Here is a 26,246-nt window from a genome sequence, read left to right on the forward strand (position 1 = left end):
TTGCCCCAATAAGTAGTTTTATTCATAATCTGAAGAGCCATTGTTTGTGGACTACAAATCGGAAAAGTGGCCATACTAAAACAATTAAAACCCATACTGGGAAGGGGCCTGCCTAAGGGCAGCAGCTCTGGCGGCAAACTATATATGAATGGAGGAGCATTCTCCTAACAGTAACAGAGGCTCCCTCCCTCCCTCCCTTGCATTAATAATTAACATGAATAATAATATCAATGGCATTTTTAATAGCGTTGAACTCTAGGCCGTCAAATTCAGATAATAAGGAATCCCATAAGACGGCAGCCACTCCGCCCCCTGAATAAAGTTCCCGACGGTGAACTCACTCGCCTCCGTCACATTCGTGATCACATGATAACCGGCCCATGTCACTCTCGCGCTTGTGTTCGATCCCGGTCCCCGGTTCTTGTACTCTCCATAGTACAACGTTTTCAGAGCGAAATCGCCGTCCCATTCCAACCACCCTGCCGGATCAATCAGAGAACCCAAGTAGCAGAGAAGGTACACCGTCCTCGAGTACTCCTTCCACGGCCTTCCGAGGTACGTTTTGAACTGGGATAACTCCGGAATCAAGTCGGCGGCGGCCTCAACTTTGCTGTTCAGGATCGAGATCCCGGTGTTCTGAAACGGGTCTTCCCTTCCTTGAGCGGTGAAAACGTTCTTCTGGTTCTCGTCGGGCTTGCGAGCGTAGAGGTTGCAGTTCTGGAATACGACGGCCGCGTTGCCGAAGATGAAGTCGATCGTCCCGTAGACGTCGCACTCGCGGTAGAATTGGCGGAGGGAGTGGACATAGAGGGTGTCTTGATAGGCCACGAAGCTGCATTTGTAGAAGGCCGAGAGGTCGGCGCCGCTCCGCAGCGCCACCGCCTGGTGCTTGCTTGGGCCGGCGTAGTTCTCAAAGGTGATGCCTTTTGCTATGAATCCTTGCGCCACCACGGCTGCAGCCGACAAAACGTTATCCCAAAACAATGACAAATCCGTGGTTGGTACTTTAATAGTTATATTATGAAATTTAATTTTATGAAAAATATAATATATCAAATAATAAAAATGAAATTTAATTTTTTAAATGAGATATTTTTTTTTTATAAAATTTTTATGTTATGAAACACATTCTTAAAGTACAATATGAGAGAAGGATTGAAATTGTTGGAATAAAAAAAAATTATAAAAAATCATGGGACGATATAGCTATCCATTAGTAGCATTACTATTGTCCTAATCTTCCGGTATAGCCACTTAAACAGGGCTTGAGGGGGCAAGAACAATGATTGTGGCAGAGGCAGCATGCAAGCTGGGACAAAGGTATTGGTGTATGGTAAGTAAAGCTGGTCCAAACGCGTGCAAGTGAGGTCCAACATCTGTGCCCAAAGTTTGCAAAACATGTGGCAGGGCCTAAGCCTTGACGAAATTAGTCACCAACCCTGGCCCAGTTTCGAGGTCCGACTTCTGGAGAGCATTACTTGCTAAATATTATAAAATCATACAAAACCGTGTCCTTCCCTCAATCAGGAAGGATGTGCGGGACAGCTACTTTCTCCAAACTCGAATGTCCGGGACAAATAATTTAATATAACTGCAATATTGAGTATTATTTTGAAATGATATATTCTAGTCTTAATTATATTTTATTAGGTACATAGACCATAATAAATATATCACAGTGAATTAGAGTTAAAACAGCAGAGAGAGAGAGAGAGAGAGAGAGAGAAATATTTAGTTATATTAAGTAGAAGCATCAATTTTGGCCACATGATAGACCAGAAATCATCGTGATTAAAAATAAATAGTTTAATTTTACCTAATCTTAAAATTTAGGAATGGTATTTACCCACAAAGTATACACAATATAATGAAAATTGAATGTATACTAACACATCAATTTATAACTAGATTGTGAAACTACATCAACTATATATGGGTGCATTGAATATTATGTTGTAGGGCGGCTAACCTAACCTAAATATATTTTTTTATTTATTGTATTATATAAGTAAATACACTATTTTGGTATTAATAAATTAATTTTTATTAAAAATTTGTTATCTGAACTAAAATTTAATATAAAATTATTTTTAAACCAATTATTATACCATTACAACCTAAACTAACCTTCAAATAAATATATAGGATCTAAAAAGAATTTTTTTTAAAAAAAATAATCTTAATTTTATAACAAACAATAATCCAAATCTTATGATATATTAATGGCACCTGAGATAACGTTATGACCAGAAAATGGAAATGACGGATAAGATATAGGAACTTACCGACAGTTGAAGAGCGGAAAGTGGTCCACCCATCGACGACGCTCCGGTTTCCCTTCACCAGCGTTTTCCCTATCCCGTCTCCGACGAACATCAGATTCGTCTTCTTGCTGTCCACCTCCAAGTACTCGTAATACGCTCCAGCCTTGATATATATCACGAATCTCGTCTTGCTGGAGTTCGGCGCAGCCGCCAGAGCCTCTCCGATGGTCGTGTAGTTCCCGCTGCCGTCCTTCGCCACCACCAAATCGTACTTCGTCTCGTTCGCCGACGTCTGCAGAAGCTTCCGATCTCTCTTCCGGAGCCACGTCGGAAACCCGTCCTCCACGGCGCCGTACTCCGGGAACACCTCGGACTTCGCCGGCGAGGTGCTCACTCCCGGAAGCTTCCTCAGCATAGCGAGCGCGTTACTCACGTGGTGAGAGATGTTCTGCAGTCTGTGTTCGATGTGCGGACGGACGTTCGTCTTGCTGTAAGCGAAGCCGTCGAGACAAGTGTAATGGTTCGTCATTGCGGCGCTGAGCAAGGTCTGCAAGTCGTGGTAGTGCTTGATGGCGGATTTCCCAAGGGAGAGATCTGAGATGGCGGTTTTGAGCTCGGCAATGCTGGTGTCGAGGAGCTCGACACAGTCGTCGAGGGCTCGGCGGTCGAGCGGGGGGAGGTTGGTGAGATTCCGGCGGAGCAATGCGCAGTTGATCTCGGAGGCTCGGACCTCGGCGACGGTGTGGTTAACGGAGGCGGTGATGATTTCGGGCATGGATTTGCTGTGGAGATCTGGGAAGGTAGAGAGAGTGGAGACGCAGAGGTCTCGGTAGAGCGTGCCGTCGCATGCGGAGTGAGCGATTTGAATGTTTTTGCGGAGATGAATGTGGAGATGAGTAGTTTCTTTGCTTCTTGGGATCTTCTTGAGGGAGGAGAGTGTGAGTAAGACAAGTAATGAAATGGATAATGTAGCAACCAAATGCTTTCTCCTTCTCAGTTGTTGGTACATGTTGGCGTCGGAAGACAGATTCAGACAGCAGAGAGCTGATCGAGGGAGAAGAGAGTTCAAATTCTCTCGAGTGTTAGTTTCAGTGGCATTGGGTTGGGGGAGTGAGTGAACTAAATAGATCTACCTATATATAAAAAAGAAAAGAGAAATAAATAGATAGATCTACTATATATTATCACTACTGCTACGACTACGTACAACCAGCTCAGGCGTAGGCGTACAAATACAATATACCTAAATTAAAGCATAAAAGCATGCTTACCTGCCCAAATATATAATTAAATAGAATGCTAAATTTCGTCGGTCTTATGTAAATTTTTTTTTTTTACCAGTATTCTTAAATAAAGAAAAATATTCACAACACTAACGAAATTCCAACAACTTACGCACAAAGCTGGTCACGTGCGTTGCGTGGAATGACAGAAAGTTATACTGTTTCATTTAACTTCAAACCCAACCCAACCCTACGTGTTTCATTTAACTTCATCTCCTAATTTCTATTTATATTAGAGAGAAAATTATGTTTATAGAGATGTATTGAATGTTTAATAAATAATTATGCGATGTTAATATACTTTATTTTTATATGTTTGGGTGGTGGCTTTAATTAATCCAATAACGACAACAAGAGAGGTATAAAGCGGTCCCTTTTGCTTTCTAATGCAACTTAAATTGACAGGCAAATCAAATGCATCATTGATTTCTATATTATTTAATTGTAGAGATCCATATATTCAATTAACCACTTAATAAAAGGGGCCGCTGTATGAATATATCATATGCCTCTTCAATTATTTATGCTGCATCCTGCATCCATCCATCCATCCATCCATCATCGCCGCGCAAAGTGCTTCCCAAAATGAGTGGTTCAATTTGATTAAATTACGTAATTAATACTACGTACTGATGCTATATATATATATATATATATATATTAAAAGATATAATTAAACAAAACACCAAAGCAACAAGTAGTTCAGGATGTCACGACGAGTTGATATAAGAGCATTAGGTTGTCGATGATGGGTGTATTAAATGAAATGAAATGAAAAGAAAAGAAAGATGGGGGTTTCTTATGCTTAATTTGCTGAAGAAGAAGCTAGCTCACGAGTGTTGCTACTTGCTGTTAAGCATGAGAAGGGGCTCTAACTCGAATGCAAAACGGATTGGATTGGACCCAGCACCCCATAGCAGCAATCATTCATTCAACCATTGTGTGCCGCCAATTTTCCTGCTTCAATTGGCGGAGTGGGTGCCCTTTTGGCGCTACTCAAGCAGCCAACATCATTAATTGTGATGGGCTACGCTCTCGCAATCCATCACGTGTTGAGGATAGCCAAATGGAGAATACATCAATCCTAATTAATCGTGACATATTCTCTTTAAAGCTCTTTACAAATTCGATTCATCATAACTTGGTAATGAACATTAAGTTAGTGCATAAATAGAGACCAAGAAAACCAGGTAAAGGGTATTCCTTAATTTCCACTTCTTAATCTGCCTATTTTCTTTTATTTTTTTAGATATTATTTGTTGGAACAAGAAAAATAAGATATAAAAAATATTTTAGATAAAAATATTTTTTATTGAATTTGTTAAATTTATTTGATAATTTAAAAAAAAAATTACGTGACTTCTTATATAAAATTATTCAAATAAATTTATCTATTTTCCTTTCAGATAAATTTATCTCGAGACTTTACAAAATATATATATATATATATGACATATATATTCTTCAATGCATTCTAAAAAACTTAACAAATAATCTGATAAAAATTTTGAAATGCTTCTCGATCTTATTTTGACAATTTCATATCTTGATTCGAAAAATATTTCAATCTTATCTTGTGTTATACATATTTCTTGCATCACTTCTTATGGACTACACTCAGTCTAATAGGCCGACCCGATCACCTAAAGCCCAATAGACTCAACCTAGCTCGTCAAGGCAAGCTCATACATCATTGAAATCTGACTTTAGATTGCGGAACCAAGTGAGTTCCTAGCAAGCTCTCAGCAAGTCTTCTAACGAGTTCTCAACGATATACCCAACGAGCTCCCAACAATGCTTCTAGTTTGCTGGCCTAATCGTTCAACTCATTGGTTTAATCCTTCAGCTCGCATAGACAATAAACTACTAAACAACCTAAGACAAGGACCCACTCACTTTATCTAAAACAAATCAGATCACACTCCCGATTTTATGTAGGTGATAAGGATGACTTATCCCCCGTTATATCATTTTTATACTTTTGTATTTTATGCAATTGTAAACACCTTATCACTATAAATAGGGGTCGAAATACCTTTGTAAAAGGGAGAGAACAAGAAGAATAATTACATACTGTGACTCTGCCGGAATATCTAGAGGATAGTCATGAAATGGGCATCATTCTAGCCGAACCACGTAAAAAATTCCTTGGGTTCGTTTTATTTTATTCTTTTTCCTTGCATTTTGGCTTATCTCCTCAATGCGAGCCTATGAATCACGGTCGGCTAAATTTGAACATCGACATCTTAATATAACATTATCTTACCCAATTTAAAAAATTTTGTCTTAAAAAATATTTACAATAAAAAGTTTCTACCATGCATCACTAAAATTAAAATCAAGGTAGTTAAAATCGAGATTTTAAGTGGAATCGAAAAAAAATCCATAGAATCGAATCGTAAAAATTGAATTGTAAAATTGTAAGATTTTAAAGATAATTAAAATATCCTTTAATTTTTATAAATATATGTTTGTAATAATATAATTTTATAAAAAATAAATTAATATTATTTAATAACCTGATTATTGCTTATTATAACTCAAAAGATGATACTTTCAAAATATAACTAAAAAATTAACATGTTGGTATAGACAATTTAGAAATAAAATATAAGTAATTTAGAGGTAAAATATAGTTTAAAATTCTTTAGAGAATACTTTTGACATCTTCCATTAAATTTAAATTGTAATTTTTATTTAATTTAACATTGATTAAATCAAATAAAATCCTAATTTGGGGTTAGGTGGTCTATTAATTAATTATCTATTTGTCTTAATTTACTTAAGCAATCAATGTTAAATCAAGTAAAAATTACAATTTAAATCAAGTAAATTGAAACTTATGCGATCAATGTTAAATCAAGTTCTAATTTAGAGATAAAATATAACAATTCGTTGCATAAGTTCTAATGTTAGATGCTATGTGCCATTTAGACATTAGAAACATTCTCTAAATTACAACTTAAATCAATAAAGATCTTTGTAGTGTAAAATCGTTTGGAGATATTTGAAACGTAAAATCATATACGTAAAATCAAAATTTTATAAAATTTTATCTCAAATTAAATTTTACATAAAGTTTGAATCATTTGAAAGTTTTCAAAGTGTAAAATCATAAAATCATACATATAAAATTGAAATTTTAACAATAATGACTAAAAGTACTTCCCTCAAATGTAACAAAACATCACAATATAACTCGGAATAACATTATTGTTCAGGTGGTCACCACCAAACATGCATTCAGTGGAGCGCACCATTTCTATTGCTATATTATTGTTATAATTGTGTGGGAGGGAGAGTGCACATTAATTTAATTTATTTCATTAAAAAAAAAAAGGCATGATTTAAAAGATCACAAGTTTTCTGACTCTTCTCATAGAGACACGTTCTCAAGGAAACAGCAGCAACCAACCAGTAATATATTAATATTATAATAAATATATAAATAGCATTTTCGATCCCCTAATTTATAATTTATGCAATCCCATAACAATATTTAATATGGGATAGAAATGGATGCCATTGGGTTAGACAGTGCATATTCTCCGAGTATGAAAAAAAAAATAATAATTCCCATTTGACCTATGTCAGACAGGGCATGGACATGGACATGGACATGGACATGGACATGCCCAAGATTCCTATTTCTTCAAGATAGGTACCTGGCTGGCTACAGACCAAAATTTACATGAAACAATATATTTAGATTAAGCCGTAGGTTTAGATAGATACAGGCTACAATTACCCTGCGATCTAAGAATATAGATGATGATGAGATATTCAATTAATTATTTTTGATAAAATAATTGACTAATCAGGTTAGGACAGTTAATTAAAATGAATTTAATATACATTAATTATATGTCTTAATCTAATCACTTAAATTTCTGGTTTAAATACATCTTGAATTATTCTCCCTGTAATAAAACTGTATTGGTCTTGTTTTAGGTGAAATTCAGTATTATATTTAATATATATATATATAGAGAGAGAGAGAGAGAGAGAGAGAGAGAGAGAGAGAGAGAGAGAGGATTGCATTAATTTTGAAATAAAGAAATTGACTCCTCGAAGCGGGCACCCACCACACCAATCATTCCAAAGAATCGGCGTTGTAGAGCCGCCGACAGGGGTTGGAGTTTTTTTTATTATTATTATTTTTATAACTCAAATTTTGACTTTCACTCGACCAACCTTAAACACAAAACCATAAGATAAATTTAAATGTGCATGGTACTGATAGTATTTAGTTCTCGGACGGGAGTACCGTTTCGAGGGAGCCTATGGCTCGGTTGTCGGGAGTACTGACGTGGATACGGGTGATGGGAGTACCACCCCGGGACAGTGCGCACAAGTTTGTTGAGGATATTGTTGCCTTTCAGAGCAGCGGCAGGTTGGTATGGGACTTGGGTGCCAGGTGTTTTGTGTGGGCCCCAAGGACCGGTATGTGCTCTTACTATACTGCACTGTTGTGTTGTAGCGTCTCATGACTTGTGTGTACTTGTGGGGCTGTGTTTGGGATGGTTTCTTCTTTTATTTATAGCCTTTCATTTCTTATAAACTTGCTGAGTCTTGCGACTCACCTTGCTTTCCATCATTCCAGGTAAAGGGTAAAGCAAAGACCGAGGGCGAGGATCGTTCCACTTAGCAGCCGGCCGCGTTGGTAAGGTGTACAGTTAGCTGCCCCCGTCATCTCTGATGTTTTGCTAGAGTCGTTGTCTTTTATTACCATAGTCTATATACATACAAAATATTTAATTAATATCTTTACATGAAATAAATACCATTATAAAAATTTAATTTCTAATATTTCTTATAAAATTTCACACGCTTTACTTCTATGTTATACTACTCGTGGGCGTGGGGTTGACAGTTTTTAATCTGAAATGAAGACTTAGGAGGTTAATACTTCTCATAATTCATTAGCCATTAGTGTTTAATAAATTTTAATTCATTTTCAAATTTAAATATTTAATAAACAAATGAGACATGAACATTTTACTTGAATATAAAAAAAATTACTGAGATCCTAATCACTACTCTTTAACCAAAAAGCGAAAGGCAAATAAAATAAGAAATAGTTTATTAATCATAAACAGTTTTTGTTATCTTTTAGTGATATTTAATTAATATAAGAACTAGTTTAGTAACAATAAGTTTATTCTTTCGTTGTAAAAACAAAGTGTGAAATTAAGGGTTTGTTTGATTGTATAAAATGTTTTTTAATTTTAAATTTAATTAAGCGTAGTATTTGACCCTAATTAAAAACAAAATAATATATAGTGAACAAAAACTAATGCAACTGAATTTGGAGGCGTGACATGCAATTGTTAAATGCCTACAATTACCTAGAAATTAAGCTACATCTTAACAAAACGTTGTTCTTCTAATACTGTTGAAGTTAAGATCGAAATGGCTAAGCTTTAATTTCCGAGGAAGAAGAAGATAAAATGATACAGAGCGCTATACATACATACATACATATATATATAATTCATCATGTGGTTGTCACATCTAGAGTGGATTTGATTACACATATTTACCATACAAAAATATATAATAATTATATATTTTTTATGAAAAGTAATCAAATATTCTTAATTTTTTTATGAAAAAATTGTGTACGGTACAAGTATTTAAATTTTTTTTCATGAAATTTATTTTTTATAGAATTAAATTCTAAGTAATGTAATCAAACACATCTTTAATGCTTTTATAGTTGAGATCAGTGATTAATTAGTGTGGCTGTGGCTGTGGCTGTGAGGCAATATATCACTTGCTTGGATATTTTTTGAAATGAAATTGACCTATTAATTAATTAGCGATTGGTGTAATATCATAATTATTATTATTTGTTCGAACATTAATTAATTGTTTAGAAAGGAGAAAGATTATGATGTTTTCGAATAGAATAATACGTACGGAGCCCTCAAATGAAGAAAAACTCCATCCAACTCCAACTCGATCGTACATTTTAGTTAGTATTCATAGTTTAAAATATATCGGGTCGAATATCATTATTATTCAAGCAACAATTATATATGGTCCGAAGCGTGACCGCGTGAAGCTTCAAATTCCAGCAAGGGTGGTGGTGTGGGGGACTAAGACCTCCCTTAACTGCATGCCACCAACTGGAAACTTCCTCCCCACCAGGGAATTTCCTACAACAGTGCCAAATCTTGACAGTGAAGTCAAGTCTACAACTGTGGACAGTCTCAGAATTTGGAAAAAGAAAGGCAAAGGCTTATCCACAACCAGCCTCAGCCTCAGCCTCAGCCTCAGCCAGCTCCAATCTTCATTAATTCTAACACAGAGAGAAAGGAAAGCAGTGGCAATCAGCTAGCTGGCTGCACTTGAAAACCACCCATCACACACAGCATGCAACTCAACTCATGCATACAATTATTGCAAGGGCATTGATAACTACTGGGCCTAATCATCCTAGCTAGTTTTCTTCTGCTTGTCACACCCGAACAAAAAAAAAATGTGACGTGACCAGGGCAATAATATACGAAGATAAGGGACTCTTCTCTATTAAGAAATATTAATTTTTGTTAATGAAATGATCGAGTAGGTCACGTTATCTAACATTTAAATCCCATGCAAAAATAATAACTCACCGAAATGGCCATCCCAATTAGTTTTGCAATTCCAGAAGGACACTTCCACATATGGTTGTTTTTGCCGTTTTTCCACAGACAGACTGCCGCTTTCAAATATTTTGATATTATCTTCGCATAATTAAATTGATAATCCTATTTTGTCATAATTTTCTGCAAGTAGTGTAGTTTTCACCAGTGCTTCATTGCATCCGCTTTTATCTGTTTTAGTTACAATCTCTCAATTAAGCTTTAGGTATGCATATATATCATGAAGTGTCTTTCGTTGGAATTTGAGCGAATACTTGTGTAAGCACACGTTAAATTTGATTAGATGGATCATGAATTAAAACTTAGTAGCAGTGTGCTCACGAGATAGGTAGAGAGAGTTCAATATGAATTTTGAATAGATCACGGTAGTTTAAGCTAACTCACTTCAACTCAAGTAAACTCAAGGTAGTTGGATTCAGCTCGGGAGAGTGACACTAGCTGAATGACGTGTCATCAAATTACTGAGGTGACAATGACATATCATCGGGTGATAACATGACAGCATACATGGACCACTAAGCAATTGCCATGTGACTTAACTTAGTGGTAACACATGACAACACATAAGTTTCTCTCTCTTGCTTATGGATGAAAGGTCACCATGGTGAATAAGTGTCTTTTCATCAAGGAAATGTGTCAGGGTGGTTATTTGGAAGGTATCAAGCATATTTTCACACCAAATTGGTTATGGGTGATTACATGAAAGATTCTATGCACCCTTTCACCAAAGATGAGTCCTTTGGGAAGGGGTGACACTCAAATATAAATACAACATCACCCATTTCATCCAAATGAATTAATTTTGAGAGTTTTTTCTTTATATATATATCACAAAATAAAAAGAAAGAGAAGAGAATTGAAGGATTATATAAGTATTCTTCTAGTGAGAAGAATAAAAAATAAGTAAGAAAAGTATATTGGGTTGTAAAAGTATTTTGGTTGTTGTTTATTTAAGTTGGTAATCAAATTACCCTTGGTGTGGAATTGTGTTTGTACATAAAAATCAATTCTAAGATCTGAAAGGCAGAGTTATTTATCTTGAAGTTTTTAAAATAAGATTTCTTTTTCACTACTATACCGTAAGGAATATTTCATTTTCAGTATAATATAATCCATTATTCTATTTTGGCATATTAATTTTTCTACAAATACTTTTCACCACTGCCTCCTTGTCGTATGTGTTTCCCTATTTTATTTGCAACGTGAATATTTAAATATTAAAATGTTAGGCATGCATAATACCAACATTCATTTTCTTAATTCGTTGAAAAATAAAGGAATAAAAAATAAGTGGCCCAAAAGCAAAATGGTGTATGTATGGGGCTTCATTGGGCCAGCTTAATTTTGGGCACCAGCTGGAGCCCAAATTGACGTCCCCAAAACTCAAGAAATAATTAAAATTTTGATATTATATATAAATCTCGTTTTTCTCTACTTTCTTTACCAAGCATGTAATTGTTATATAATTACTATTATTATTATATCTCTTACCAAACAAATATTACTCCAATTTTAATTTTTATGCTGTAAAACCTTTTCTTTTCAAATATATGCAACTAAATAATATATGTATATTATTTACATAAATAGATGTCAATGACAATCATCATGACTGCTGGAGAATAAGGAAATTAAGGAATGGTATGAAGTGACATGATCTGTCATATTGGAAAAAATAATAAACAACTTATGATATCTCCAGTCTTTTTAAATTTAATTTTTAATTCAAATATACATAATTTGCGAATTTGAGAAGAAAAAGAAAATCCACTAGACTTATAAAATCTTGACTGACTTGTCATGGCGGGTTTTAACACGTCTACGTCATATATATATATATATATATTAATTTTGCATGTATATTAATATAGGATTATAGAATATTATTACTTCACTCTCAACCACATGCGGCTACGCGTAGAATAAGATCTCCCGAAAGCGAGCCCCAGCCAATTGAAAGCCATGCATGACAATTTATATATATATAGGTCTAGCTGCAGCTACAGTTGGAATAATCACGCGTCCCGCGCACTCCCAGTCGTCTAATACTGTCGAGAAAACACATTCATTCGTTCATTCAATTCAGTTTTGGCAACCTCCAGCTAGACTGAAGTCCTCACATAAAGTTGCATATATGACCCATTCACCGGATGGATAATTAATTAGCCAATCCCAAGCCCACTCGCATCTTTAATCCTTCCTCTATTATTTAATTACATTACTCAAGCAAATTCAATTCGAAATCTGGGGATTGCTGTGTTTTTATGTCATGGGGTTGTTAAATGTTTTACTTTTTTATATATTTAATGAGTATTAATTAGTTTCCGACTGCAAGCTGCGTACCCAACGAAGATCAGCGCAGGTCTAGCCAGCATCCAACAATCAAGCTCTCTATTTGCATGTATGTATCAATGCACCATTACTATGCCAAACAAAATACATAGAAATGGCTGATACATATGCATGAATCAAGAGGCTTTCATATACGTACTCGTCACTTCAAGCATATACCTTCCTCGATCGTTACATGAAATTTTCGATTCATATCTATGCTTAATCCAAATATTATCAGATTTGCTGAAAGTGGTATTTTTTTTGTTTGTTTGTTTGTCAATTATGTCCAATTAATTATCATGCATGTATAGCCATTAGCTAGGCTGCATGCATGTCGGGGACTTTGCCCAAAATCGCTCTTTGTCTTGTATTAAGATGCTTCGATCTCACACTTGAAAATGAATGAAAGGAAGTGGAAGACTAATTAAGTCGCCCAGTACTGGGGCCAGCCGGAGTGATCAGACGCAAGTGAAAAGTACACAGAAATTCATATCAAAACAAAGGAGAGTCAGCGGGCGTATATATCAAAGGTGTTAATCAACCTTAATACTGCCAAACTGTTGAAGACTAGAAAGCTTGCGATTCTCTGCCGCCTAACGTTACTATTCATCAACCATAAACCACACGAAAAGGGCTCATTCCAAAAACACGGGTTTGAATTCAAACATTTCCCTCATTAAAGCTTCGTTTTTGCATCTTGACTTTGCGACCCAAGTTGGATTACTTTAGATATGATTGGTGGGCTTGGACTTCTTGGAGCCAACTACATCTCTTTGCAAATCTAAGACAAATTGGACTCTTGGGAATGCACACAGTTGTTGATTAGGTTGGGCGCCGTTGGTCTTTAGTAAAGGTTGACCCAGTTTTAATTAATTAATTAATTATTTTTTTTTACAAAAATGGGATAGGAAGCTTCGTATATATATACCTTCTGCTCATCAGCCACTCTTGATTTCCTCCAATTTTGTAATAATAATTTAATTTTCTAAGTTTATCACAGATGCCGCCCTTTTCCCCCAGCTGCCAAGCATTAGGGTCTCACCCAAATCGGATTTGTCACATTAGTGGCCGCCGTTTACTGTTATATTAAAAAAAGAAACAAACATGGATAAATGTAATTAATAATTAGTACACATGTTGTAAAAGTTTTTTTGTCACATTGCATGTTCATTCGGGCCAACCATTCAAACAAATTAACACTCAAAAAATATGTTGGGAAAATCGGGCAATTTTTTCCAAAATCAAAAACACCAAAAATAATACCCGATAAAAATTATTGAATATAAACATAAATAGAACACCAGAAAATTAACGAGGTTCGACCAATATGGCCTACGTCCTCGGACACCACCAAATCTTCTCTAATATCAAAGAGAGAAAATACAAAGTGTGTAAGAGAAATACACACTCAAATGAGGGGGTATAAATGCAATAAATGCAAACTTGTTAGGATACATTTAACAAAGGGGAAGGGGGCATTAAATAAGGTGAAGGAGGATCTCCCTCCCACTGCCCAACCGATGTGGGATATGGGAGGAAGCCATAAAAAGTCAACAAATCTCCACCTTGGTGAATCTCCCAAATTCTAAAAAACCTCAACAATCTCTTCAAAGAATCAATAATCAGTAGGTGTCTTCAAATGCGCTATGAAGCGCCAACTTCAAATACTAAGGATATAAATCAAGTCCAAACAATGTTGAAACTTGACTGCTGTCACAACCTTAGTCATCATATCAGCAGGATTTTCAGCAGTTGGGATCTTCTGAATCTGTATCTCTCCTTCTTCTAGAATTTCCCGTACAAAATGATATCTTACGTCGATGTGCTTCGTCCTTGCATGATAAACTTGGTTCTTTGCTAAATGAATAGCACTCTGACTGTCACAATGTACCTTGATGTACTTTTAACCAATTCCCAATTCATCAAGCAACCCATAAAGCCAAATAGCCTCCTTCATAGCCTCTGTAACTGCCATGTACTCTGCTTCTGTGGTAGACAGAGCAACTGTAGACTGTAAGGTAGACTTCCAACTGACCGGTGCCTTTGCTAATGTGAACACATAACCAGTCGTAGATCGACGTTTATCCATATCACCAGCATAGTCGGAATCACAATAACCAACTATGCAATTATCCATTTTCTCATCCTGCTCAAATACTAAGCCAACATCTACGGTGTTCAGAATATACCGTAGAATCCATTTCACAGCTTGCCAATGTTTCTTTCCAGGATCATGCATATACCTGCTCACAACTTCAACTGCCTGTGAAATATCGGGCCTTGTACACACCATAGCATACATCAAGCTACCAACAACTTTTGCATACGGAACCTTTGACATATACTCTTATTCCGCAACACTCTTCGGAGATAAAGATGCACTTAGTTTGAAATGAGGAGCTAACGGGGTACTCACAGGTTTTGACTTTTCATTCGTGCCGAAACGTTGTAGTACTTTCTTCAGATATGTTCTCTGAGTCAAACAAAGCCTTCCTCTTTTCCCGTCTCTGATTATCTCCATGCCAAGAATCTTCTTGGCTTCACCTAAATCTTTCATTTCGAACTCCTTATTCAACTGAGTCTTCAGTTTTTCAATTTCTCCACTATTCATTGAAGCTATCAGCATATCATCAACATATAAGAGAAGATAAATAAAAGATCCATCTTGTAGCTTACGCAAATACACACAGTGATCATATTTGCTTTTTGTGTACCTCTGCCCCAACATAAACTTGTCAAATCGCTTGTACCACTGTCTTGGAGATTGCTTCAATCCGTACAACGATTTGTTTAGTTTGCAAACCCAATTTTCTTTATCAGCAACTCTGAATCCTTCTGGCTGAGTCATATAGATTTCCTCTTCCAAGTCACCGTGTAGAAACGCAGTTTTCACATCCATCTGAACTAGTTCCAAATTCAATTGCGCTACCAAGGCCAACAAAATTCTAATGGAAGAATGTTTCACAACTGGAGAAAACACTTCATTATAATCAATACCTTCCGTCTGAGCGTAGCCTTTAGCCACCAACCTTGCCTTGTAGCGAACATCATTCTTGTCAAGAAATCCATCTTTCTTTGCATATACCCATTTGCATCCAATTGCCTTCTTTCCCTTCGGTAAGCTGGCTAGCCTCCATGTCTCATTCTTCTTAAGGGACTGCATTTCTTCATTCATAGCTTTCCTCCACTTTTCATTTTCTGAACTTTGGACAGCTTCATTGTAAGTGGCAGGAACTTCATCATTTACAATTGGAGATGCATAGGCCACCAAATCGACAAATCGAGCAGGCTTTCGAATCTCTCGTCGTGGCCTTCTTGTTGCTATTGATTCTTGTTGCTGTGGAGGTTCTTGGGTTGGAACCTCTTCTTCATCTGACGACTCCTCTGCCACAGGAGTGTCTCCACCTGATTTGATACTTACTGCTGGGTCAATTCTTCTTTCAAACTCCACCTGTTTTGGAGTATTCTCCACCTGTTGTGGAGCATCATCAAACTGTTGCACAACTTCATTTGTTACTTTTTCCAACATGGCAAATTCATCAAAAGTAACATCCCTACTAAAGATTATCTTCTTCGATTCCGGACACCAGAGTTGATAGCCCTTTATTCCAGAAGTGATCCCCATGAACAAAGCTTTCTTTGCTCTTGGATCCAACTTGGATTCCTTAACATGATAGTATACAGTGGAACCAAAAACATGTAAGGAATTATAATCATTAGCAGGTTTTCCAGACCATACCTCAAAAGGTGTTTTTCCACAAATAGCAGTTGATGGCAATCGATTAATGAGATGACTCGCATAAGTCACAGCCTCAGCCCAAAATTGTCTGCCCAACCCAGCATTGGACAACATACACCGAACTTTCTCCAGCAACGTTCGGTTCATGCGTTCTGCCACCCCATTCTGCTGTGGTGTATCTCTAACTGTAAAGTGTCGAACAATACCTTCATCTTGACAGACCTTATCAAATGGATCATTTCTATACTCACCACCATTATCTGTTCTGAGTCGTTTGATCCTTCTGCCAGTCTGAGTTTCCACCATATTTTTCCATTTAAGGAAACATCCCAACACTTCATCCTTTTTCTTCAAAGAATACACCCATACTCTTCGGGAATAATCATCAACAAAGGTTACATAGTAGTGTTTACCTCCCATAGATGCTGTCTTGGATGGTCCCCACACATCTGAGTGAACATAATCCAGAATACCCTTAGTATCATGGATTGCAGTGCCAAACTTCACTCTCGTCTGCTTCCCTTTGATACAGTGCTCACAGAAGTCTAATTTGCAGGTCTTGACGCCTTCCAATAATCCTTGCTTGGCTAAAATTCGCAAAGATTTTTCACCTGCATGTCCCAAACGCATATGCCACAGTTTGGTTACTTCTGTATCCCTGTCATCATCTGAAGCTATTGCTGCTGTTGTCCCAATGGCTACATTACCCTGATAGTAATACAAGTTATTCTTCTTTCGTATACCTTTCAATATTACAAGTGCGCCAGAGAACACTTTCATAACTCCATTTTCTGCAGTTACCTTCAATCCCTTGGACTCCAATGTTCCCACAGAAATGAGATTCTTTGTCAAACTCGGCACATATCTTACATCTGTCAGTATTCTGGTTGATTCATCATGATTCCTCAAATGGATTGTGCCAACTCCGTTTGTTTCACAAGGTGTGTTGTTTGCTGTGTAAACAACTCCTCCATCAAGTTCTTGAAAGTCAAAGAACCAATTCCGATTAGGACACATATGGTGGCTGCAACCCGAATCCAAAAGCCAAGCTCCAGAATAGCTTGTTGAAGACGTAAGAACTAATGAAAGGTCTGAATCCTCATCATTAACTTCAGTAATATTTGAGACGGCTTTCCCTTTGTCAGATTTGCCCTTAGCTTTTAACTTTGGGCAGTCCTTCTTCCAGTGGCCTTTCTCCCGACAAAAGGCACATTCATCTTTGTTCGGTCTGGGTTTCGAACTAGACCTCCCTCTCCTTCCTTTCTTCTGGCTTTGCAAACGGCCTCTTACAATCAATGCTTCTGCTGCGTCATGCGTTGTTTCCTTTTTATCTTTCTTTCTCAACTCATAACTATACAAAGCAGCACAAACTTCACTAAGAGATACCTGAACCTTCCCGTGAAGTAGAGTCGTCTCAAGAAATTCAAACTCCTCGGGAAGGGATCCCAACAGCATCAAAGCCAAATCCTCATCTTTGAACGTTTCATCTAAATTCATCAAATCAGCTACCAACTGATTAAAGGTAGTGATATGATCATTTATTGTGGTACCAGGAACATAAGTAAAGCGGAACAATCTCTTTTTCATGTAGAGCTTATTCTGAACGCTTTTCTTCAAAAATTTCTCCTCCAATGCCTTCCATAGTATAGCGGCAGAATTTTCCTTCGAGAATGCATACTTCTGCTCTCTGGACAGGCATGATTGAATTGTACCACACGCCAATCGATTGATGGTCTTCCAATCTTTTTCTTCAACATCTTCTGGTTTCTTTTCTTCAATGGCGATGTCTAGACCTTGCTGGAAAAGAGCGTCTAGAACCTCGCATTGCCACATGCCGAAATGACCCGAGCCATCAAACACCTCCACTGCAATTCTTGTATTCGCCAGATTCCTCGCCCAAGTGGACGAAGAAGAAACTCCCGATGTGGATTGTTCTGAATTCTTTTCGCCTGCCATCTCTGCCATCTTCTATATTCAATAGTTATCAAAGCGGAAACAATCCAAGAAAATCTTTTCTGATGTGGAAGATCAGACACAACTGCAACCACAGAGCATACTAAGAAAAACTTGGCCAAAAAAAGGAATCTTTTCTGATGTGGAAGATCAGACTCAACTGCAACCACAGAGCATACTAAGAACCTTGGGCTCTGATACCAATTGTTGGGAAAATCGGGCAATTTTCCCCAAAATCAAAAACACCAAAAATAATACCCGATAAAAACTATTGAATATAAACATAAACAGAACACCAGAAAATTAACGAGGTTCGACCAATATGGCCTACGTCCTCGGACACCACCAAATCTTCTCTAATATCAAAGAGAGAAAATACAAAGTGTGTAAGAGAAATACACACTCAAATGAGGGGGTACAAATGCAATAAATGCAAACTTGTTAGGATACATTTAACAAAGGGGAAGGGGGCATTAAATAAGGTGAAGGAGGATCTCCCTCCCACTGCCCAACCGATGTGGGATATGGGAGGAAGCCATAAAAAGTCAACAAAATATACATCCAGCTAAGAAGTTGAAGAAATTAAACGTAATGTGGTAGAATGAATCATCTCAAGACCGGAAGCCAAAGGCATTAGACTCTACCTTATCTGTTTCGTGAACTTCCAACCATTGAAAACCAAAAGGGAAGTAAAATATTTTTGACTATCATTAATTAAAGAGAAATGCTGTTTGAATAGAATAAGTTTTATGGAATGAGGCGAAATGACCAATTTGGCCCTCTAATTAATGACCCAATGAACATTGTTGGCCTCTGTCTCTCTTTCACTCTCCCTCTCTTTCTCGTAGATGGTGTCGGCCCTATTCGCCCCCATTCGCCTACCCAATGAAACCCTAATACTGTATAGCTCTCTCTGTCTCTCTCACTCTCGCTCTCGCTCTCGCAAATGGTGTCGATCCCATCCACCACCATCTCTCTTCTTGTGTCGCACTCATGATGGCCGGCCTATTCTCTGGAGACGACTAGTGACGCGACCGACTCTTTCTCTCTCTTCTTCTCACAGACACTGTCGCTCTTTCTCTCTCGCTCGCTCTCACAACCATTGGCCCCACCATCCGACCACCCCTCTCACAACTGTCGCTCTTTCTCTCGCTCTAACGATCGTCACCGTCTGGCCAGCCACGCCTCTCACCACCACAGTCTCTCTTTCTCTCTCTCTCTCACCTCCATCCGCTGCCCAGAAACCCATAAATCCCCACTGTGTAGAAGGCATATTTAGAGGATGAACATATCCCATAAACTGTTGTGTTGTTTCAATTTAGAGGATGAACATGCCCACCGTGTAGAAGGCAAAGTATACTCTAATGGTTCGCCTTCACTACCCTCGTAGAACAGTGAAGGCTATCAAATGTGTGGAGATTTTGCACATGCTGTAGCAATCTGAAATATCAAATGTCAAATACTTGTACCAAGAAGCTTATAAATGAAGGACAGAAACAGACAAATTATTGTCCCAAAATTTCTAGACAAAGCAGATTATTGTCCCAAAATTTTTCACCCGGTCGATTGATTTGGGTGGTTTGGGAAGAGGGGTTTAGGAAGAAGGGTTTTGCCAGTGTTCTCTCTATCTTTTCTTTCTTTTCATTAAATCCGATTTATCAACAATTTATCACGATAAATTATTCCAATTTATATCCTACATACCACCAAAATCTCATGATATATTGACTCTACACAACTCCTTGTAAAGCTCTTTCTGTACAAATACGGGGACTCTTCATTAAATCGTTCATTTAACTTAATTGATCATCAGCTATGCAGCATCCAGATGGCACCTCCCCGTTCATGATCAGGTAGTTGCAATGCCACCAAATCTAACTCACGCATCTCCATCTAAACCAGAATATATAGTTGCTCCTGTCCTAACTCTTTTAGGCCAAATACATATATACATGCACGAATTAATTAATTTTCTCAAAAGCATTTTATTTCGATTTTCAATCTTCGTTCTCTGTGCACCAACCATAGCCTCAATGTGTGGTGGATCTATGGGAGAATTGCCACCTAACCAGACAGAGAGTTAAGAACCACGCCGGTCCTAATTGCTTCAAACCTACGTGGGATTCTCCTAATATTAATATATATTTGAGCCCTTGACTTGCCAATATTAATTAATTAATTCCATCTATATTTTATTTTACCCGCAAACTTGAGAAATCTCTGCCCTCTTCGATGCGGATATGAACTTGGGTTGTTGGATCCATGGCATCTTCTCTTCTAACGAATCAAGAGATCGACGCGTTTTGGGAAAGCAATGCAATTAAGTTGACTTTCCTGAACCGGAGTCTATTTTATTGCTTGCCACTTCATATATAAATATGGGTACATACCAGAATAACTCATCCATGCACAAGTACTAATCTTCACATCCAGGGTCCACCCCCTAATGAATTCTACAGCCATGCCATCTAAGCTCTTCTTCTTCTCTTCTATCTTCACCCTCTTCTTCTTTGTCTTTTGTCTCTTTGCCTCTGTGCCTTCCTGCGCAGACACCTCTCCTTCCGATCCGGTGTCCACCACAACCATCTGCAAGTCCACTCCATATCCTTCCTTCTGCAAGTCCGTGCTTCCAAACAACTCCTCCGGCAATGTCTACGACTACGGCCGGTTTTCCGTCAGGAAATCCTTGTCGTCTGCCAACAAATTCTTGTCTCTGATCGACAAGTATCTTCTCCGGTCTTCCACCCTGACACCTTCTGCAATCGCCGCTCTCCAAGATTGTCGATTTCTGGCTCAACTCAACATCGACTTTCTGTTGAGCTCTGGCCAAACTGTGAACTCTACTGCTTCGACTCTTCCTGATACGAAAGCAGACGATGTGCAGACAATGCTTAGCGCCATTTTAACCAACATCCAAACTTGCTTCGACGGCATTCAAGTCACTGCCTCGGCTTGGAGCGTCAAGAACGGCCTTTCCGCTCCGATTGCAAATGACACCAAATTGTTCAGTGTTTCCTTAGCTCTGTTCACCAAAGGCTGGGTTCCGAAGAAGAAGAAGAACGCATCGAAAAAACCAGGGAGAACACGGTTTGCCCTCCAAAATGGAAAGTTACCCTTGAAAATGTCTGAGCGTCAGAAAGCCATTTACGAGTCCGTGAGCAACCGGAAGCTGCTTCAAGAGAGTGTCTCTGAACAAGTTCTGGTGAGCGACATCGTGGTCGTGAGGCAAGACGGAAGCCAGAACTTCACCACCATCAACGACGCCGTGGCGGCGGCTCCAAACAATACCAAAGCTGCAAATGGCTACTTCTTGATCTACGTCACCGCCGGCGTCTATGAAGAGTACGTGTCCATTCCCAAGAACAAGAAGTACCTGATGATGATAGGCGATGGAATCAACCAGACCGTGATCACAGGCAACCACAGCTACGTCGATGGCTGGACTACATTCAATTCTGCTACTTTTGGTGAGTAATTAATGAATGCTGAATTACTTTTTTTACTTGATAAATCTATTTCACACAATTCAAATTTAATCCAATTCTAATATTAACAATAACACATGCAATTATATATGGACATAATCTAATGAGTTACATCCTTGCATTTTAAGCTGTTGTTGCACAAGGATTCGTTGCAGTAAATATGACATTCCGCAACACAGCCGGCGCGATCAAGCACCAGGCCGTGGCCGTTCGGAGCGGGGCAGATCTATCCACATTCTACTTCTGCAGCTTCGAAGGTTATCAAGACACCTTATACGTACACTCTCTCCGCCAGTTCTACCGAGACTGCGACATCTACGGTACCGTAGATTTCATATTCGGAAACGCCGCCGTCGTGTTCCAGAACTGCAACATGCACCCCAGGCTCCCGATGAGCAACCAGTTCAACGCCATCACGGCGCAGGGCAGAACGGACCCGAATCAGAACACCGGCATTTCGATCGAGAATTGCACCATCCGAGCAGCGGATGATCTGGCTTCCAGCAGCCTTACCATCAAAACTTATCTGGGAAGGCCATGGAAGGAGTATTCGAGGACTGTGTACATGCAGTCTTTCATGGACAGGTTGATTGATCCGGCGGGCTGGAGCGAATGGAGTGGAGATTTCGCGCTGAGTACGTTGTATTACGCCGAGTTTAACAACACCGGCCCCGGATCGGACACTTCCAAGAGGGTGACTTGGGCGGGCTACCACGTTATCAACGCCACCAATGCTGCCAATTTCACGGTGTCGAATTTTCTGCTGGGAGATGATTGGTTGCCGCCGACCGGAGTTCCGTATTACGGCGGCTTGTTGTGATTAATTGGTTCAATGTTGTTCGTTCTTGTAATTGTTGGGCTACCGCCAAACAACCCAAGCTGGAGCAAATTAATGCGTTAACTGCTTGGTAATCATATTCACTATATATTGTATTGTATTATTTGACTACTAGTAGGGGAAGATAATAAGATAGTTTTAATTATGACCAAAATTCACGTGTCTCCTAATTATTGACCTTTTTCCCATTGTTTTAAATTTCAAATATAAAATGTAATTCACACATTTACAATTAAAAAACATAAAATCAACAATGCTAAATACGATATAACTAAGACTATTATTTTAAACATAAAATTATAATACTAGATATATATATAATTAAAAATCATTTCCCATATAAAATTTAATACTTGAAGTAACATTTTACCTATTATCTATAATGTATTTAAATGAATATAAAAATATTCAAAAGTGGAGTATCAAAATTCCGTTTGGCCCATGTAACGGCGAAGACTTGAAACGTGATCGTGAAGGCAATCACCATTGTAATAAGAGATGTAAACAAATGCATTGGGCCCGATTCTTCTTTTCATAAGTATAAGGTGAATACGGGTATAGTTCTTAAGATATAGGTTAATAGGGTAAGTGATACGATAAAATTTATATTAATAAATTATAAATTTGATACTTAATTTAGATAAGGGTCAAAAATTCATTAGGGATTTATTTATTTTTATCGAAATCGAGAAAAAAATAATAAAAGACCTAAAGACAATAATCTAATGTAGATGATTATAGTTTGGATGTAAGATTGGGTCGCAAGTGTATGGCGTGGCCCGGTTCAATCTGAGTGCTAGAAATACTGGGCCCCGCCAGAAGGGAACTAAAATTATCAGCACTGCTCAAAATAAAAAGATAAGGACGAATTAAGACCTTTCCGAAACTGTTAGTTTTGTAAAATTTAAGGCAGGAACGCTGCTCCGTACGTCCCACAGGGTATGAGGCACAGAGTGCGAGTGTGATTTTGTTCACCCTTTAATGGGGTAACTTTACCTCGATAGTTTGAAAGGTAAAAAAGTCATTTTTGGGAGGGGGAGGGGGGGGGGCCTCACCCACTCGTTCCTCTCTCTCTCCCCTTCTCTCCTTCCCTTGCTCTTGCCGCCTTCCGCTGCATCGCCCCGCCTCACCGCCTTTCGCCTCTGCAACGCCACGCCTCGCCTCTACACCACCGCCTCGCTTCGTCGCGCCCCGCCCCACCTCGCCTCTGCACCACCGCCTCCCTGTTGCATCGCGCCACTGCCTTGCGGTCGGCGAGGCGAGGCGATCGACGCTAGAGAAGAGGCGACGGTGGCGACACGAGGCTGGTTGGAGAAGAAGAGGAAAGGGGGGAGAGAGGAAATGAGAAGGGGAGACTTGGAGAAGAATAGGGAAACAGAGACGAGAGAGAAGAAGAGGGGAAGCAGAGACGAGAGAGAAGAAGAAAGGGGAGAGAAAATGAGCTTTAACTTTTCACGGGGGACCTGCGGGCAGCGGTGGCGGCAAGTGGTGCGAAGAGGGGGGCGACGGTGGTCTATGCCAGTGGTGCGAACGGAGGGGGGCCAGCAGCGATGCTCACGGCTGTAGGGGCACGACGGCGGTGGCGGGGCGAGGGCCGGCGGCAGTGCTCTTTGTGGTGGTGGGGGCTAGTCGGTGAGAGCGACAGAGGGAGGGACAACGACAGTTGGGGGGCGACGATCGACGATGCTCACAACGGTGGTGGGGCGAGAGAAGCGACGGCCGGCGGACGGTGCTCTTTGGGCGGTGGGTTTGAGAGTGTGGGAGAGAGAGAGAGAACGGGAAAGAAAGAATGGGCGGTGGGTTTGCCTCCGTATGGGTTATTTTTTTAGAGAAATGCTGTTTGTACGGAATAAATTGTACAGAAACTGTACAGAATGAGGCGAAATGACCAATTTGGCCCTCTAATTAATGACCCAATGAACACTGTTGGCCTTTGTCTCTCTCACTCTTCTTCTCCCTCTTGCAAACGAGTGTCAGCTCCATCCGCCCGCCCAATTGTACAGCTCTCTCTGTCTCTCTTTCACTCTCCCTCTCGCAGACGATGTCGGACCCTGCCACCGCCATCTCTCTTTTAGTGTCGCGCTCACTGATTAGTGGTTAATTTTGTAAAAATTTTGTTATAATTATACCCTTCTTTCGATCTTAAATATGGTTTAAATTAGATATTAATATATATTTTATGGTTATATGTAAATTTAAATTGAAAGATGAATGAAATGAAGTTCTAAAGTAAATAATAATAATATATAAAATTATATATAATACATATATATCATTATATGCATGCATGTAATATATATATAATATAATCTAATATATATATGTGCCATGTGTAATACATATATATAATATATAATTTATTAATAACATTAAATTATTTTTATTTTTTTTTAGGCATGAAGAATTCAAGCCCATGAAGACTTAAAGTCCATGAAGAATTCAAGTCCATGAAGAAATCAAACCCATGGAGAAATCAAGTCCATGAAGAATTCAAATCCATGAAGAAATCAAACCCATGAAAAATTAAAGTCCATGAAGAATTCAAGCCCATGAAGAATTAAGGCTCAATTTGAGCAACCCATGGAAAATATTATTTGGAGAAGGCCCAAGGATTATTTTTAATCCTAATGAAGATTAAAAACCAATTTATAGAAATCTATTTTTATTTCTTATGTGAGAGCTTTATTAGGTGTGTTTTTTAGCTAAAATCCATTTAACTATTAGGTGGATATTATAGCTAAAATCCATTTAACTTTATGAGTGCTTTATTAGGTATGTATTTTAGCTAAAATCCATTTAATATTAGGTGTGTATTATAGCTAAAATCCATTTAACTTTAAGTGTGTGAGTGCCCATTAGATATAATTATGTCTAATTGAATAATTGAAATTGTGTGGTTTGTATTGCATCTTGTGGCCTATAAATAGCTTACTTGATTGCATTTGTAAGTATGATTATTATTCTTGAATAAAAGTTTAGTTGTTTCCTTATAATTCTCTTTTTGAGAATTGTTCTTGTTCTTTCTCATTTTCTTTAGTACTTTCTCTTATAATCTTACTTTTTTTTTCTTTCTTCTTTTAAATTCTTATGTCATTTATTATTACTTTATTATTCACCGCCTAAATGGCCGGTTAATTTGTGCCTTTAAATTTTTGTAATTTTAATTCTTGTCATTTAATTATTTACCGCCTAAATGGCCGGTTAGTTTATGCCTTTAAATTTCTGCAATTTTAATTCTTGTCATTTAATTATCCATCGCCTAAATGGCCGGTTAGTTTATGCCTTTAAATTTCTTGTTATTTAAATTCTGTTATTTAAATTACGTCATTTAAATTTATGTCAATTAACTTTCAAATAAAAATGAGTAGTTAAATCTAATCTTGGGTTAAGGCAAGGACAGTGTCCAACGCCAATGATTCCCAAAGAAAGCTGCGCTTTAAATAAGTAACATTAATTTAAATTTCAGTATGAGTGTGTATTAATTATTAAAAAATCACTAGGTTTGGATTGGAGCGTAAGCCTAACTTAGAGCTTTCATGCCATGTATGAGAGTTACTAGAACTGGAAACGCTATCATACCCAAATCCAGATGATTAATTTAGTTGTTTTGTATATTAATTGTAATTGAATTTATGGTAGTTGCTTAAATTAGAATCTCGCATATCATGTATGGGGATTGCTTAACCTAGAACTATCATCA

The 26,246-nt window shown here is 38.1% G+C and overlaps 2 protein-coding genes across 2 annotated transcripts; one reads left to right on the forward strand and one right to left on the reverse strand.

Annotated features, from left to right (window-relative positions):
• LOC127786982 (pectinesterase-like) lies at nucleotides 1–3,388 on the reverse strand. Its single transcript, XM_052314804.1, has 2 exons — nucleotides 2,286–3,388; nucleotides 1–953 (listed from the first exon to the last, which is right to left on the reverse strand). The coding sequence occupies exons 1-2, from the start codon at nucleotides 3,271–3,273 to the stop codon at nucleotides 256–258; spliced, it is 1,686 nt and encodes a 561-aa protein (XP_052170764.1). The 5' UTR covers nucleotides 3,274–3,388; the 3' UTR covers nucleotides 1–255.
• A 17,251-nt stretch (nucleotides 3,389–20,639) lies between these two features.
• On the forward strand, nucleotides 20,640–22,699 carry LOC127797427 (probable pectinesterase/pectinesterase inhibitor 41). The gene is made up of 2 exons (XM_052330316.1): nucleotides 20,640–21,690; nucleotides 21,837–22,699. The coding sequence occupies exons 1-2, from the start codon at nucleotides 20,670–20,672 to the stop codon at nucleotides 22,526–22,528; spliced, it is 1,713 nt and encodes a 570-aa protein (XP_052186276.1). The 5' UTR covers nucleotides 20,640–20,669; the 3' UTR covers nucleotides 22,529–22,699.
• Nucleotides 22,700–26,246: the final 3,547 nt, after the last annotated feature.

Source organism: Diospyros lotus, chromosome 1 (genome assembly GCF_014633365.1).
Source record: "Diospyros lotus cultivar Yz01 chromosome 1, ASM1463336v1, whole genome shotgun sequence".
NCBI lineage: Eukaryota > Viridiplantae > Streptophyta > Magnoliopsida > Ericales > Ebenaceae > Diospyros > Diospyros lotus.